This window comes from Panthera tigris, chromosome D1 (assembly GCF_018350195.1).
Source record: "Panthera tigris isolate Pti1 chromosome D1, P.tigris_Pti1_mat1.1, whole genome shotgun sequence".
In the NCBI taxonomy this organism is placed as follows: Eukaryota; Metazoa; Chordata; class Mammalia; order Carnivora; family Felidae; genus Panthera; species Panthera tigris.
In genome coordinates this window covers 65,988,832-66,005,914 of record NC_056669.1, presented here as the reverse complement: position 1 = coordinate 66,005,914, position 17,083 = coordinate 65,988,832, and the positions used below count along the sequence as shown (strand labels likewise).

At 35.7% G+C, this 17,083-nt stretch overlaps 1 protein-coding gene across 5 annotated transcripts in view; it reads left to right on the top strand.

Annotated features, from left to right (window-relative positions):
- The window catches only part of SBF2 (SET binding factor 2), a 473,279-nt gene that overhangs the window by 337,487 nt on the left and 118,709 nt on the right, over window positions 1-17,083 (top strand). For all 5 annotated transcript variants that reach the window (XM_042959198.1, XM_042959197.1, XM_042959196.1 and 2 more), the window contains one exon: window positions 8,544-8,612. In XM_042959198.1, coding sequence (XP_042815132.1) covers window positions 8,544-8,612 — 69 coding nt within the window. The remainder of the gene's footprint in view (window positions 1-8,543; window positions 8,613-17,083) is intronic.

Genomic DNA, 17,083 nt, shown 5'->3' with positions numbered 1-17,083 from the left:
ATTATCCTGTAATGGTCAGAGATTTTTGAACAGGAGAGTAATATGATATAAAAAGGTATTTTGTCTGTGGTAGTTTAATTCTTGTCCCTATGTAGAAGATATAAATAAGTGTTCTCAGTGTTTTGGACAATTCAAAAACCTTCTGAGTTCTATCTAATCTCAACTCTAAAAAAAAGTCAATTCTGTAAGACATTATGCCTCTCAATCTCATTTTTTCCTTTAATATTTAAATATTTTATTTTTGAGAAATTCCCAAGTTTTGTGAAATAGGAATGCTGGGCCATGACAGTTCAAAGGTACACAGATTAAAAGTATGAAATAGTTGAAGGTAATGGGAAATTAAGATTGCAGGGCTCACTCTTCAGTTGTAGCAGGAAAATTAAAGGTAAACTACATAGCAAACTTCAGAATAAAACATATATAAGTATTCAAGTCCTTGCAAGTTTATAAATTGCCTGTTAGGTCTGCAACTACATTGCTATTATGTGGCCAAAGCACATGGGACTTCAGGATGTGTATTTATGGACTGATTGCCCAACAGATAACTGCACTATTCCGGAATGCTATTGCTAGCTATGTCAATAGTTTTAGACTTATTGTTTTAAAATTTTTCCATTTTTCAGCCTAATTAACTTAGAATGTCTCTAACGTGATTTGCAAAGAATTTTATATTTATATTTTGCAATCAGCATTTGACTGGTGCTCAGGTTTGAGACATGCACTACAATGTGTAAACATTTTGTACGATAATAAAGAGTTCCTAAATGTTTTATGATTGCCTGTTCCCTGCTAATTGGTCATGGATTGAAAATCCCTATTGTTTAATTTTTTTTAATTTGTGGGAAATTTTTATAAATGAGTGTGTGGGGCTTCATATCACAGCTGTTGTCATTTAAAGTTTGGACAGCATCATTACAAATGAAGCCCTGCTGTGAAATCAAAGTCAAAAGGCATCTTGGCATCCCAACCATTTCCTTAGGAGAAGATTACAGCTCAAGTCTGTTGAATTTTATTGCTTTGGGCCCCATGACAGTCTTCAGAAACATGCAAGGCATTTCTGTTAAAGAAACTCAGATGTGCTAGGACACAGGGGATGACATTCTTGTGCATAGCAGTGTCTTAAGCAAGGGGGTAAGGAATAAGGAAGAAAAAGATGATTCACACTTTTTGTTGTGTTCTGGGATTATTTTATAAAGTCCATGGAAGTGATAGAGAACATAGTGTGAGTGATACCATATAGGAAAAAGGTGTGATATTTTCCTACATGGCCTGACTGTATATTTTTTTTCAGCTTTATTGAGGTATAGTTGACAAAATTGTAATATATTTAAAACGTACAACACAACAGTTTATATGGTACACGGTGTGAAAGGATTGCCACAATTGAGTTAATTAACATATCTATCACTTCACATATTCATATATTTACCTTTTTGGGGGGCAAGAATACTTAAGTTGTGTTTTCTCAGCAAATTTCATTTATACAACTATACTCACTATCAACTATACTCACCATGTTTTACATTAGATTCTCAGATCTTATCATCTTACAGTTTAAAGTTTCTACCCTTTTAGTAACCTTTGTCCATTTCCCCCACATCCCAGCCCCCAACAAACAACCCATTCTACTCTGTTACTGAGTTCAACTTTTTTTTTAAGTTCCATCTATAGGTAGTGTCATGCAGTATTTGTCTTTCTTTGTCCGGCTTATTTCACTTACCATAACACCCTCTACATTCATCCACATTGTTGCAAATGGCAGGATTTCCTTCTTTTTTAAGGCTTAGTAATATTCCATTGTATATGTATACCCCATTTTCTTTATCTAGTCATCCATTGATGGACACTTAGGTTGTTTGCATACCATGGTTATTGTGAGTAATGCTGCAGTGAACATGGGAATACAGATAATCTTTTCAAGGTAAGGATTTCATTTCTTTCAAATATATACCCAGAAGTGGGATTGCTGAATCATATGGTACTTATATTTTTAATTTATTGAGGAACCTCCTTACTGTTTTCCATAGTAGCTGTCCTAATTTATATTCCCACCAATATATTCCACATACTCACCAGCACCCATAATTACTTGTCTTTTTTTTAGCATTATTTTTTAAATGTTTGTTTATTTAGAGAAAGAGTGTGTGAGTGGTGAAGGGGCAGAAAGAGAGGGAAAGAGAGATTCCCAAGCAGACTCCATGCTCACTGCAGAGCCCAACGTGGGCCCCCATCCCACAGCCATGAGGTCATGACCTGAGCCTAAATCAAGAGTTGGACATTTTAACTGACTGAGCCATCTAGGTGTCCAACTTGTCTTTTTGATAATAGCCATTCTAACAGGGATAAAGTGATATTTAATTGTGGTTTTGATATGCATTTCCCTGATGATTAACCATGTTGAATACCTTTTTATGTGCCCATTGGCAATTTGGATGTCTTCTTTAGAAATATGTCTATTCTGTTCCTTTGCAAATTTTTAATTGGGTTGCGGGGCTTTTTTAGTGTTTTTTGGGGTTTTTTGTTTGTTTGTTTTGCTATTGAGTTGTATGAGTTCCTTGTTTTCTCCCTAGCACTTTTATAGTTTCAGGGCTTATGTTCAAGTCTTTAATCCATTTTGAGTTGATTTTTGTGTATAATATAAGGTAGGGGTCCGGTTTCATTCTTCTGCCTGTAGATATTTAGTTTTCCCAACCTGACTATATCTTAAAATAAAAACCTAAATGTGCCTCCAAGGTAATGACTGCCTTCAAAATCATCTCTCAGTTGATTATATGATATTTTTGAAATGAGTTCTGATTGATTGGTATTCCTCATTCTTCCCCTCTTCCCTCCTTCCCTTACTCCTTCCTTATCTCTCTCTCCCTCTCCTCCTTACTCCTCTCTTCTCTTCCTTTTCTTCCTCTCTCCTTTCTAGCACATACTCTTTTCTACTAGTATACCTGAGAGATGTTACTTAAATAGCTCTATTAGTCACTCTTTTTATATCTAAATTTCATGTTCCAGAATTTAAAACCAAAGATCACTTGATCTAAGTTAAGATCTATCCAACCAGTAACCTAACTCCAGCAATCATTTCCGAAGACACATCATGTGTGAATATGGTTGTCCCTCATATTTTAAGGATGTGTTCCATTCAACCATGGATTCATCTCATCCCTATAAAATGTGTTATTTGTCATCTGTTTTCCCTTTTGGAGTAGTTTCCTGAGTTCATTGACTATGAAGTGCCTTCCATATAGTAGATAATATTTGTTGAATGAATGCAAATTGTTATCCCAAGGAATATCCTGCTAACAACTCTAAACACTCATTCTGGAAATCTAAGACTTAGCAAGATAATTTGTTTCTACTGATCTTTCTGCTTTGTGAGTGTCTGAAAAAGATATAAATCATTCATCAGCTTTCCATAGACATTGATATTGCTTCTTATTCACTGCTATAACAATACTGCTATAGAGCTAATAGTTTAGTAAGGAGACAGAAAAGTAAATAGATAATTACAGTATAGTATGCTATGCTAAGTATATCCTAACCTCAGTGATAATAAAAAATGTGTGTGTGTGTGTGTGTGTGTGTGTGTGTGTGTGTGTGTAATATTTGCTATGTGCCAGGTACAATGTTAAGTATTTTACTTATATTACTGGTTTTTAACTTAAATACATTGTGGTCTGACAACCATATCTATATGTTATTAATCTTTTGAAATTTACTGAGAGTTCTTTTATGGCCAAGTATAAAGTCAAGTTTTCTAAACCCATCTGAACAGGGTTAGAGTATAAACAGATCAAGTAGTGTTCTATAGTGTTCTATCCATTAGCTCTAACTTTTTAAAAATCTTCCATATTGATTTTTCTACCTGCTTGAGGTATTAAATACTGAAGTGGTATATTAAAATCTTTCAATGCAATTGTGAATTTATCTGTAATTTTTATATGTCTGTCAGTTTTTGCTTTAATGTTTTCAGTTGAAGGCTAAGTTAATTAAGTTTAAACACATTTAAAATTGTTATATATTTGTGATAAATTGAGCTATTTTATATAATGCTTCTTTTTATTTCTTGTAATGCATTTTTCCTTAAGATTATTTTATATGATTGTTAATATAGGTATTTCACCTTCTGTTGGTATTTGCTTGGTAAATCCTTTCCCATTCTTTTAACCTTTGTGTATTCTTGAGTTACAGATGTATCCTTTTTAAACAAAAAATATATGGAATCTAATTTTTTATTCAGTGATAATCTTTGCCTTTTAGCCAGAATATTTGGTTCATTTCTGCTCTATACTTTTATTTATTTATACCATCTTATTATTTTCTCATTGTTTCTCCTTGGGGGGGTTCTTTTCCTCTTTCTTGCTTTCCTTTGAGTTATAAATTTTTGTTTGTTTTCCTCTCCATTTTTTTCTCCATTAGATTGGAAGTGGTAACCCATTCTACATTCCTTGGCAATAATATTTTTTCTTTTCAAATTTTTATTTAAATTCCAGTTAGTTCACATATATTAATTCCTCACTTATATATAACACCCAGTATCCATCATAACAAGAGCCCTCCTAATACCCATCAACCACCTAACCCATCCCCCACCCACCTCCCTACATCAACCCTCAGTTTTTTCTCTATCTATAAGAGTCTCTTATGGTTTGTTTCCCTCTCTCTTTTTTTCTTTTCTTCCCTTTCCTGTATATTCATCTGTTTTGTTTCTTAAATTCCACAAATGAGTGCAAACATATGGCATTATGGTAACATATCGTTTGTGAGTTCGAGCCCCACATCAGGCTTGCTACTGTCAGCACAGAGCCTGCTTCTGATCCTCTGTCCTTCTCTCTCTGCCCCTCCCCAGCTTGTTCTCTCTCTGTCTCTCAAAATAAATAAACTTATAAAAAATAAAAAATAAAAAAGAAGAGTTAATACTTATTCTTCTCAAACTATTCCAAAAAATAGAAGAGGAAGGAAAACTTCTACATTCATTCTATGAGACCAGCATTACTAAAACCAGACAAAGACTTCACTAAAAAAGAGAACTACAGGCCAATATCCCTGATGAATATGGATGCAGAAATTCTCAGTAAAATACTAGCAAACCGAATCTAACAATACATTAAAAAAATAATTCACCACAATCAAGTGGGATTTATTCCTGGGCTGCAAGGGTGAGTCAATATTTGCATATAAATGTGATATTAATATTAATCATAGAAAGGATAAGAACCATTTGATCATTTCAATAGATGAAAAAAACATTTGACAAATTACAACATCCATTCATGATAAAAACTCAAAAAAGTAGGTTTAGAGGGAACATACCTCAACATAATGAAGGGTATATATGAAAAATCCACAGTTAATGTCATCCTCAATGGGGAAAAACTGGGAGCTTTTCCGGTATGGTCAGGAACAAGACAGGGATGTCCACTCTCATCACTTTTATTTAACATAGTACTAGAAGTCCAAGCCATAGCAGTCAGACAACAAAAAGAAATAAAAGGCATCCAAACTGGCAAGGAAGAAGTAAAAAACTTTCACTATTTGCAGACAACATGATACTCTATATAAAATACCTGAAAATTTCCACCAAAAAACTGCTAGAACTGATACACAAATTCAATAAAGTCCCAGGATGCAAAATCAACATAGAAATCTGTTGCATTTCTATACACCAGTAATGAAGCAGCAGAAAAAGAAATCAAGGAATCAATCCCATTTGCAATTGTACCAAAAACAATAAGATACCTCAGAAGAAATCTAACCAAAGAGGTAAGACCTGTACTCTGAAAAGTATTAAACACTGATGAAAGAAGTTGAACATGACACGAAGAAATGGAAAAACATTGCATGTTCATGGATTGGAAGAACAAAGATTGTTAAAATGTCTATACCACTTGGGGTGCTTGGGTGGCTCAGTCAGTTGGGCACCTGACTTGGGCTCAGGTCATGGTCTCACGGTCCGTGAGTTCAAGCCCCGCTTCGGACTCTGTGCTGACAGCTCAGAGCCTGGAGCCTGTTTTGGATTCTGTGTCTCCCTCTCTCTCTGACCCTGCCCCATTCATGCTCTGTCTCAAAAATAAATAAACGTTAAAAAAAAAAAAGTCTATACTACTTAAAGCAGTCTACACATTTAATGCAACCCCTATCAAAATACCAACAGCATTTTTTACAGAGCTAGAACAAATAATCCTAAAATTTGTATGGAACCACAAAGCAACCTTAAAGAAGAGCAAAGCTGGAGGCATCAGAATTCTGGACTTCAAGCTATAGTACAAAGTTGTAGTGATTAAAACAATATGGTACTGGAACAAAAATAGACACATAGATAAATAGAACAGAACAGAAAACCCGCAAGTTGACCCACAACTATACAGTCAATTAACATTTGACAAAACGTGAAAGAACGTCCAATGGAAAAAAAAGTCTCTTCAACAAATAGTGTTGGGAAAACTGTTCAGTTGGGAAAACGAAACAATAACATGCAAAAGAACGAAATTAGACCACTTTCTCACATCATACACAAAAATATATTCAAAACAGATTAAAAACCTAAATGTCAGATTTGAAACCAAAAACTCCCTAGAGAAGAAGAGAGACAGTAACCTCTTTGACATCAAGTGTAGCAACTTCTCACTAGATATGTCTCGAGGCAAGGGAAACAAAAAGCAAAAATAAACTATTGGGACTTCATCAAAATAAAATGCTTCTGCACAGCAAAGGAAACAGTCAACAAAACTAAAAGGCAGCTACAGAATGAGAGAAGATATTTGCAAATGACATATCGGATCAAGGGTTAGTATCCAAAATATACCAAAGTCTTATAAAAATCAACACCGAGAAAATGAATAACCCAGCTAAAAAATGGTCAGAAGACATGAACGGACATTTCTCCAAAAGACATACAGATGACCAACAAACATGTGAAAAGATGCTCAATATCACTCATCATCAGGGAAATGTAAATCAAAACTACGATGAGATATCACCTCACATCTATCACAATAGCTAAAATCAAAACCACAAGAAACAACAGGTGCTGGCAAGAATGTGGAGAAAGGGGAGCCCCCTTGCACTGTTGGTGTGAATGCAAACTGGTGCCTCCACTCTGGAAAACAGTATGGAGTTTCCTCAAAAAGTTAAAAATATGACTTACACTAGGATCCAGCAATTGCACTAATAGCTATTTACCCCAAAAATACAAAAATACTAATTCAAAGAGATACATTCACCCTGATGTTTATACCATTATCTACAATAGCCAAACTATGGAAGGATCCCAGAGGTCTAATCTACTGATGAATGGATAAAGAGAAAGTGATGTGTATATATGTACATATATACATTGGAATATTAGCCATCAGAAAGAATGAAATCTTGCCATTTGCAAGGATATGAATGGAACTAAAGAGTATTCTGCTAAGTGAAATAAGTCAGAGAAAGATACCGTATCATATCACTTATATGTGGAATTTAAGAAACAAAACAAAGAGAAAAAAAAGAGAGAGGAAGGCAAACCAAGAAACAGACTCTTAGAAAAACAGAAACTACAGAGAACAAACTAATGGTCACCAGAGGGGAGGTGGGGGGGTGGGGAATGGGTGAATAGGTGATGGGGATTAAGGACTGCACTTGTGATGAGCACTGGGTGTTGTATATAAGTGATGAATCACTAAATTCTACACCTGAAACTAATATTATGCTGTGTATTAACTAAATGGAATTTAAATAAAAACTTAAAAATTTTTTCCCAAATTTTTTTTGTCTTGTTTCTAAAATAATGTGCTTCGGATACAGGAGTACTGATGCATAGGGGCACTTGTACCCCAATGTTTATAGCAGCACTCTCAACAATAGCCAAATTGTGGAAAGAGCCTAAATGTCCATCAACTGATGAATGGATAAAGAAATTGTGGTTTATATACACAATGGAGTACTACATGGCAATGAGAATGAACGAAATATGGCCCTGTAGCAACGTGGATGGAACTGGAGAGTGTGATGCTAAGTGAAATAAGCCATACAGAGAAAGACAGATACCATATGTTTTCACTCTTATGTGGATCCTGAGAAACTTAACAGAAACCCATGGGGGAGGAGAAGGAAAAAAAAAAAAAGAGGTTAGAGTGGGAGAGAGCCAAAGCATAAGAGACTCTTAAAAACTGAGAACAAACTGAGGGTTGATGGGGGGGCGGGAGGGAGGGAAGGGTAGGTGATGGGCATTGAAGAAGGCATCTTTTGGGATGAGCACTGGGTGTTGTATGGAAACCAATTTGACAATAAATTTCATATATTAAAAATAAAATAAAATAAAATAAAATAAAATAAAATAAAATAAAATAAAATAAAATAAAATAAAATAAATAATGTGCTTCAAGGACAGTTTTGTTTTGTTTTGTTTTGTTTTTTCAAATTTACCTAAGTAATACTTAGTGACAATTTGGAACAAAAGTAAAAACCCCTTAAGACAGCAAACAATGTGTCCTAGATTTTTGTTTCCATATATTTGTGATTTCTGGTAAATGTCCTAATAATGCTCATTTCTCTTTGTTTTGTTTAAGGATTGTTCAAGTTTAGAAGAATATAACATTGCTGCAGCATTACTCCCTTTGACCAGTGCTTTCTACAGGGTAAGTTTCATTGGTCTATACGTAAGCTCATTATGATTCACGTAAATGTATGTAGTTTGATTTATCATAAAACTACATGAATCTTGTCCCCCGGTATGTCTAACATATATCTGTAGCAATATTTATTATAACATTTATTGCATACAGTTGACCCTTGAACAACACAGATTTGAACTACACGGGTCCACTTATTTGTGGATTCTTTCCAGTACAGTACTGCAAATGTATTTTCTCATCCTTATGATTTTCTAAATAGTATTTTCTCTAGTTTACCGTAAGCATACAGTATATAATACATATAACATACAAAATATGTGTTAATCAACTTTGTGTTGTAATGCTTCCAGTCAACACTAGGCTATTAGTAGCTAAGTTTTGGGGGGAGTAACAGTTATGTGTGGATTTTTGACTGCACAGGGGTCAATGCCCCAACCCCCACATTGCTCAAGGACCAACTGTACTATGTGTAGAAAATTTAATATATAATAATAAATCATCTCCTAAGATAGATCCCGCCATTCCAGCCCTGCTTTATTTTTCTTTATAGCTGAATTTGTACCTGAAATACCTGAAATTATATTATGCATTCGTTTGTTTACATATGAGTATTTTCCCCTACTGCAGAAAGTAAATTCCATGAGGCTAGGATATTGTCTTATAAATATTTATTGATAAGGCCAGGTTTGTTTTTTTTTTTAATTTCAGTCTGTCCACAGTCTCTGAGTTAAAGGTCTTAACCTTTAAAGGTTCTCCATAATCAGGAACTCTTTCTCTGCTGCTGTGTCACTGCATATACCTCTTTCTTCCTACTTATTGTCCCTTCTTCTTTTAAAACAAAAAGTGGAATTTATGATGTTCACACTTCTGAGAACTGGCAGGTCATACTGAACATGCTCAGGAAACAAAGACAAATCTCAAAAATACCAAACAAATGAATTTTAGGTTTAGAAACTAATGGCTGGAGCTTGAGCATCATCTTTTGGTCTTCCCTCCCCAGCTTAACCCTACCTCCAGGCCCATTCCAGTTTTCCTTCAATGAATACATACCAGCCTTCTCTGAACTCCCTCACCCTTCATCTCATTCCGCTGCTAGCATGGAGAACACTGTTACAAAAATAGGCCAGGCTGTCCTGGATCCTAAGCTACCTAGGAAAGGTGTGTCTATATCTCAGAGCAGCCAGAAAACTCAGTCCTCTGTCTAACTAGCCATCATATAGGGCCTCACATGGCATTTGTTAAAGAAAATGGCATTTTTAGGGGCACCTGGCTGGTTCAGTTGGTTGAGCTTCTGACTTCAGCTCAGATCATGATCTTGCACTTTGTGAGTTCAAGCCCTGCATCAGGTTCTGTGCTGACAGCTCAGAGCCTGGAGCCTCCTTTGGATTCTGTGTCTCCTTCTCTCTCTGCGTCCCACCCCGCCCCCCACTCCCACATTTGCTCACTCTCTCTCTCAGAAAAACAAACATTAAAAAAAATTTTTAAAGAAAATGGCACTTTAAATCTTTCCTACCTTCAACATTTAAGGTATTTTTAAACTTAAATATTAGAGAAAATAAGAATTGACAAATGAAACTCAATTCCTCAAATGACCCATTGCTTATGATTTTTTAAGCAGAATTATTTAACCATTTTGCAGTATTAGGGTTTGATCATGATAGCAGAAGCACCAAGAATTATATAATTAAGGAATTTATAAGGGACCAACCCTTATATTGTTATAGAAACAAAGGGAAAGTTTGTGGAAGACTTTGAATTAGGCTTTGCCCATAGGCCTGAAGTTTCTGTAGGTCACAACACAGGGAAGAACAAGGACAAATTGGAATCTGTGTATACCTCTCACTTCTTCAAACCTCAGCGATACAGATGACCTGCAAAAGAAACAGCACTGTTGGCCATAGAGCTACACATGCACCTGGCCCCAGGCTAGGAGAAGCTGAAGGAGATGTGGCAGGAAACGGAGGAACTGTGAGCTCAGTCCCTTCCCCATATCAACATGAGTCAGCAGATCAGGGACAAAGTATATGAGCTGTAGCAGGATATAGCATCCTATATTGCCTTCAGAGTATAATGACTGCTGCTTCATTTTTGTCCAAATGTTAGAGAAATTTCTCTTGTGGCCAATCCTAACCCTGGAACAGAAAGACATTTCTGAGAAATGTCTTAGCTTAGCTTATTTTACACAGTGCAAAACCATCACACTGGTTTTAGTTTTGTGAGAGTTTTTAATTAGCTAATAAGTTGGGCTAAATGTCATACTATTTATCAAGTTTGTGTTATCAAACTTAGTAATTCAAATTTATGTTTTAGGGGTGGGTTTATGGGTTTAATTCTTTGTTGTTGGCTTGGTTTGATTTGCTTTAGTTTGGGCATGGATTAGGAGCCAGTGACCACACCAATAATATGAGCAGGAAAAGTTTATTAAGTTAAGGAAAAGTTATTAAGTTATTAAGTAGTAACAGGGGATTAACTGCCAAGAAGTAAAGAGAATTTTAAACAACACAGGAATATCAGATATAGGGAGCAGCTACTATCTCTTGGGCTCAGGCAGAGTACCCAAAAAAAGAGAAAACTTGGAAGAGGGCTCCTCCCCAACAAGACTTGTGATTCAGACCTTGTTGGAGAGGTGTTGATTTGGCCACTGGATAGCATAGAAATTCACTGAGGTGCCACAGACCAGAGCTGGTAAGCAGGAAACTACCTGCTGGGGTTCTGGCAAGACTTTCTGGGAATCCCTCTCACTACGGTGCCAGTGAAACTTGACAGGAAGTGAAGCCGCCATCTGGAGTACCACTGAAACATCACACACGGTAAGCGCTTCAGGGTGTCCCACACACCATAGCAGGTACATGCCATAGGAACTAAAGGACAAAGCACACCAGAACCAGGAAAAGAAACTACTTTCTACTGCAGTATCCCTTCAGCACAGACAAAACTTAATTTTGTGCCAGATGGTAAAGGAGAAATGTTTACAAGTCCAGCGCCAATGCCCCACAACAGGGCAAAGAAAGGTAGATTTGGAGGAAAGAGATAATGCATTGATAACTGACACAGAGGGTGGATCATACCAGTTCTTAGATACTTTATAAATTTTTGACTTATGGGAAATTATTTCTGGTGCATAATTCAGGAAAATTCTATAGATATAAATTGCATTATCCTGGCCACAGATTGCAAATGAGCCATGCTCAAACTGTTCAACCAATATAAACTCCTGAGCCTTGTTCATCATGCTTCAGAGAATGGACTCAGCTGTTTGTCTTACTTAAACTTACTTTGAAAATATTTTTAATGATATTTATTAGTCTTTTTTTTTCAATGCAACAGAAGTTTATTGAACATGTCAATATACAAAGTTACTATGCCAGGCAACAACATGGGCAGCCACATGAGTGAACCATTGACATGCCACCAGGAGTTTATATTAGTCTTTCTAATACAATAAATAATAAGCAAGAAATCAAACTGGTCCACAGTTCCATCAACTGGATGGACATTTCCTTAAATAAAATATATAGCTGTGGTTAGAAAATTCAGATACTATAGAAACATATAAAATGCAAAACAAAAGCTGCCTTTCCCATCTCTACCCCATATCCTCTAACAGTTGACTTCTTGGTTAAAAAAAGTCATGCATTATTGCCAGCAGATAGAATACAGATAAAATTACCTCTTTGAAGCTAATCAAACTATTCAGTGTTTTCTCACCTTGCCTTTTTCACTTAGTAACATATCTTGGAGATCTTTCCATGTACTTAATTATAATTAGGTATATAACACTACTACCTAATTATTTTGGGATGACTACATATATTTTTTCTTCTTAATGAAAAGATTGTGTTTGTGTGTGTGTGTATTTACCTTAAGCATAAGAGCAGAATATTTCATTGACTCAGATGAAATGTGATGTTTATCTTTTAGAGCTTTACTTTGTGTAAAAATATCCCATGATGTTTTACTTGTAACATTATCTTAGATCCTTGGGAATTTTTTATGCTACAATCACCACAAATTTAGGGGATTTTCCCCCTTACAGTTCTCTCACTTTTCTCTACCTTTAATGAGTTGTATGTAACTCATGCTTCTTTAACTTATGAAGCCTTTCTTCAAGGTGGTACTTTAACAGCTAGGTTTAAATTGTTAAGGATCACTTTAATGGTGAAAAATAATGTAATCATTTACATTTGTACTATGTTTAGCATTTATGTGATGCTTTCATTCTCAGTTCAGCAGACAGTAGGTGTGGCAAGCCCTGTGCTTGCATTTATTGCAGAATTGCAGGTGAATAGCACATGGTCCTCACCCTGAAGAAGCATATTGTCTAAAGGCCTTTCATATTCATTAATCAGCTATGAACACAGGAACATTTCACAGTTACTGAATAACATTGGGCTATACTTGGTTTACTTATTTGGTCCTTTTTATTAAAAAAATCATGATTGTTAAAGTAAGAACCAGAAGCAGGGGTTCCTGTCTAAATGTCGTTTTTTTTTTTTTTTTTTTGGAATAAAAAGAATTAAAGAGTAAGCTAAAACCCAACACAGCAGAAGTAGAACTAAAATAGGATACCCTTGTATCACTCTTTCCCAATTGATAGTGAGCAATAGTGAAAGCCTTTTATCATGAGCCACTGTGTAATGCCCTCTCCTCCATGATCCATGTATCTTAGAGTTACCCTATTGTAGTTCTTAATCACCCAGGTAAACTAGAGACTGCCCTAGAATCTATCAAACCATGACAGATCCCTTCTTTTTACTTCTTTGAGGCGTATCGGTTGGTTACTGATGCTCAAAATGACTCCCAGAAGAACTGACGCTTTCTTCCTTCCCTGGTACTCATTGTAGTTTGTGTTTACCCTGGGGAGGAATAGAAATACCCTGTTTATCTTAAATTCAAGCCCCCTGAAGTGATGCCTTATCAAATTCCAGAGATCTCCCATATACAGATGGCACTTTGAGTATGATTTATTGATCAAGATAGGTCTTACTTTATAAGAGCATTATTCGGTCTCTCATTCCCAATAGAAGTAGATTTATGCCCTCTTTAAAATTCTTATTTCATTCAACATGTAAAGAATATCTTCCCTAGCAACCAGCCACATGGAAGGTTCATATTTACTAACAGGTTTGTTGAGGTATAATTTATATACCGTAAAATTCACTCCTTTTAAGTGTATATTTTAACAATTTTTAGTATATTTACAGATTTGTACAACTATCACACCATATAATTTTAGAATATTTCCATCATTTCAAAAGAAACCTCCTGCCCATTTGCAGCCACTTCTCATTCCCAGGCAGCCACTAACATACCTTCTGTTCTATAAATTTGTCTTTTTTGGACATTTCATATAAACGTAATCATATATGTTCCTTTATGTCTGGCTTCTCTTACTGAGTATAACGTATTTGAAGTTTGCCCATGTTGTTAGAAGATTTCTTTGGACTGTTAATTATTAATTAAGAATTCTCCATACCCAGAGTACTTAGGTCACCTTCTGTATCGTTTCAAATTGTATCTAATTCAAAATGTAAGGTATGATTAAATTCTCTTTTAATAAATACATCAGAAAAAAATGTGAGATGTAAAACATAATTTTACAGCTGTTTAGGTTTTTTGTTGCTAGATTGTAACTTTTCCTTATATATTCTAAATGAACATCCACTTAACTTAACTGATTGTATATAAATTTGAGATCTAGGTATTATTTCTACTTCAAAATATAAAAGCTGAAGGCAGGGAGGTAAATTCAGGGTGATGTGATAGGAAAACCTGTTGAGCACTACCTAAAAAAAGTTACTTGTGTAAACCTAGCTTACCTAATCAGTCAGAGAAACTGTGAACGTTGAAGCACAGAGAAGCACAGAATTGCCGGAGCCATCTCCTGAGTGATGACGTTTCTGCCACCAAACTAGAAGTATTTCTTCTCCCAACCTCTGCCCCCAAAATGAGTTAACTAAAATCTGAGTCATTCATGTCAAAACCTGATATTTCATTTTTTTTTAAGTTTCTTTACTCTGAGAGAGAGCAAGAGAAAGAGAGAGAGCACTCATGATGGGAGGGGAGAGGCAGAGAGAGAGAGGGAGAGAGAATCCCAAGCAGGCTCTGCAATGGTCAGCGTAGAGCCTGACATGGGGCTCTATCTCAGGAACCATGACCTAAGCCGAAATCAAGAGTTAGGATGCACTGAGCCACCCAGGCATCCAAAACCTAATATTTCTTCTTTTTCTTTTTTTAAATATAATTTATTGTCAAGTTTGCTAACATACAGTGTATATAGTGTGCTCTTGGCTTTGGGAGTAGATTCCCGTGATTCATCGCTTACATACAATGCCCAGTGCTCATCCCAGCAAGTGCCCTCAATGCCCATGACCCATTTCCCCCTTTCCCCTCCCCCAATAAACCCTGAGTTTGTTCTTTGTGTAAGAGTTTCTTATGGTTTTCTCCCTCTCTGTTTGAAACTATTTTTTCCTCTTCCCTTTCCCCATGGTCTTCTGTTAAGTTTCTCGAATGCTACATATGAATGAAAACATATGATATCTGTCTTTCTCTGACTTATTTCATTTAGCATAATACCTGATATTTCTTGTGTAAGCCTATGCATTGAATAGAACATGGCAAAGAACATAAATCCAGAGGAAGGTGACAGCAATAATAATAACAGCTAATTCTGACTACCTAGTATAAGATGCTACATTTGACATGCAGTACCTAATCCAGATCAATGAATACTATTCCCATTTCAAGATGAAGGAATCTATACCACTTAGCTTGTAAGTAGAGGAGCCAGGACTCAAACTCAGTTCTATCTGACTCCAGAGTTCATATTCTTTAACTACAATAAGATTCCCCAAGTGAGTTCCAATTTATAAAGCATAATTCTAGGAACTTTTCATCTTTTTGCTTAGAGGTACTGAATTGACATCACTCCTGTCCCCTCATTTCTCCAATTAGGGTCATCCATATATCCGGCAAGGATACTTCATTAAGCTTGGGCTTAGAGGGGGCAAAGTCAGGAAATGTTGATTAATTGTATGCTATGGTTAGTAAATAACTGTCATGTGTCATTATATGTAAATCTCTAATTTCCACATATTTCTAATAGAAAACATACTAAGTACTCAAAATCATACCAGAATCACTTCTGTACTTCTCTGATGATTTAGAAGTTACTTGAATAACTAATCATTAATAGGGACCCTACTTATCCCACTATAGATATGACAGCTTATACATCATTCTAACTGATAGAATCCAGATGAACCCACATTCATGGTATTAAGATTATTGCTAGAAAAAATCTTATAATAGTATAAAAAATAGATATTTCATCAGTCCTTTTTTTCCCCTCTGTTGGTAAATACTTGACAAGAGAGGTTCTTAAATATCTACAAAACAGGAAAAGAATTTTTTTTTTTCTTAAACTTCATGATCTGGATACATTGAATTTCCTACAACAGGTCTCAAAGGATTACATTTTTGGCAAAAAAATGGGAGAGGGGTGACAAAGGGTCTTTTTTCATCTTTTTTTTTTTTTTGCTGTAAAATAAAATACTTAGCTTAAAAATAAATTAGCAGAGAGAGTGAAGACAGACATCAACACTGGGCTGAATCCAGATTTGGCCTGGAAAAGATATGAATGTGCTTATTACAGCAGATGCCTCCAGCACAGCAGAATTTTAGAATGGCCAGAGCGATAGTGTCTTGCTTTTATTTCCTCCCTTCATATTCTTATTCTTTCAGACAATTTAGCATTCCTTCCTCCTCCCCTCTCAGCACATCCTCTTCTTGCTTCTCCCACTGTTTCTTTCCAGTTTTAGATGGCTGCTCCTTTTTCCTAGTCCTGGAAAACCCCTACTTCTGAGAAACTGTGAATTATTATAATACTTTGGAATTACTATTCTTTGTTAATATTAGTTTGTCTTCACTGTTTAAACTAGTGATATAAGACAACTGTGGAGTTTGGAGATTTGAAGAAACATTGTTACTTATAAATGTAAAGTTACATTAACCACCTGGTAGAAAATTGTATTTCACCTGCTTCCTTTGTGTAAAACCCTGTACTAGGCATTGTATGAGTTGTGGTGATGCATAAGACATGGTTTCTGCTGTCTAGTACTTGATTATCATGTAGGGTAGGCAGGCATGAAAATCGCTAGTAGTAAGCAAATAGGAAACAAAGTGAAATGTTCTACTAAAGAATGCCAACAATGAAGGTACTCTCCCTGAACATAATGACGCTGTGATTCATCATAATTGTTTCCCCTTTTGCCCTTTCTCTCTGGGTTCAGGCCTTGATAAGTGTAAGTTTTGTTCTCTTCCTCATATGGGGGGGCTTCTTGATCAGGTTTTCTAATCAACTTTCCATGATTTCCTGGGCTTATTCCTCATTTTCTCCTCTTTTCCTTCTTTTCAGAAGCCTCTTTCTGTTATTGACTCTGCCAGTCTTAGAGCATCCTTCAACATTAGTGTAC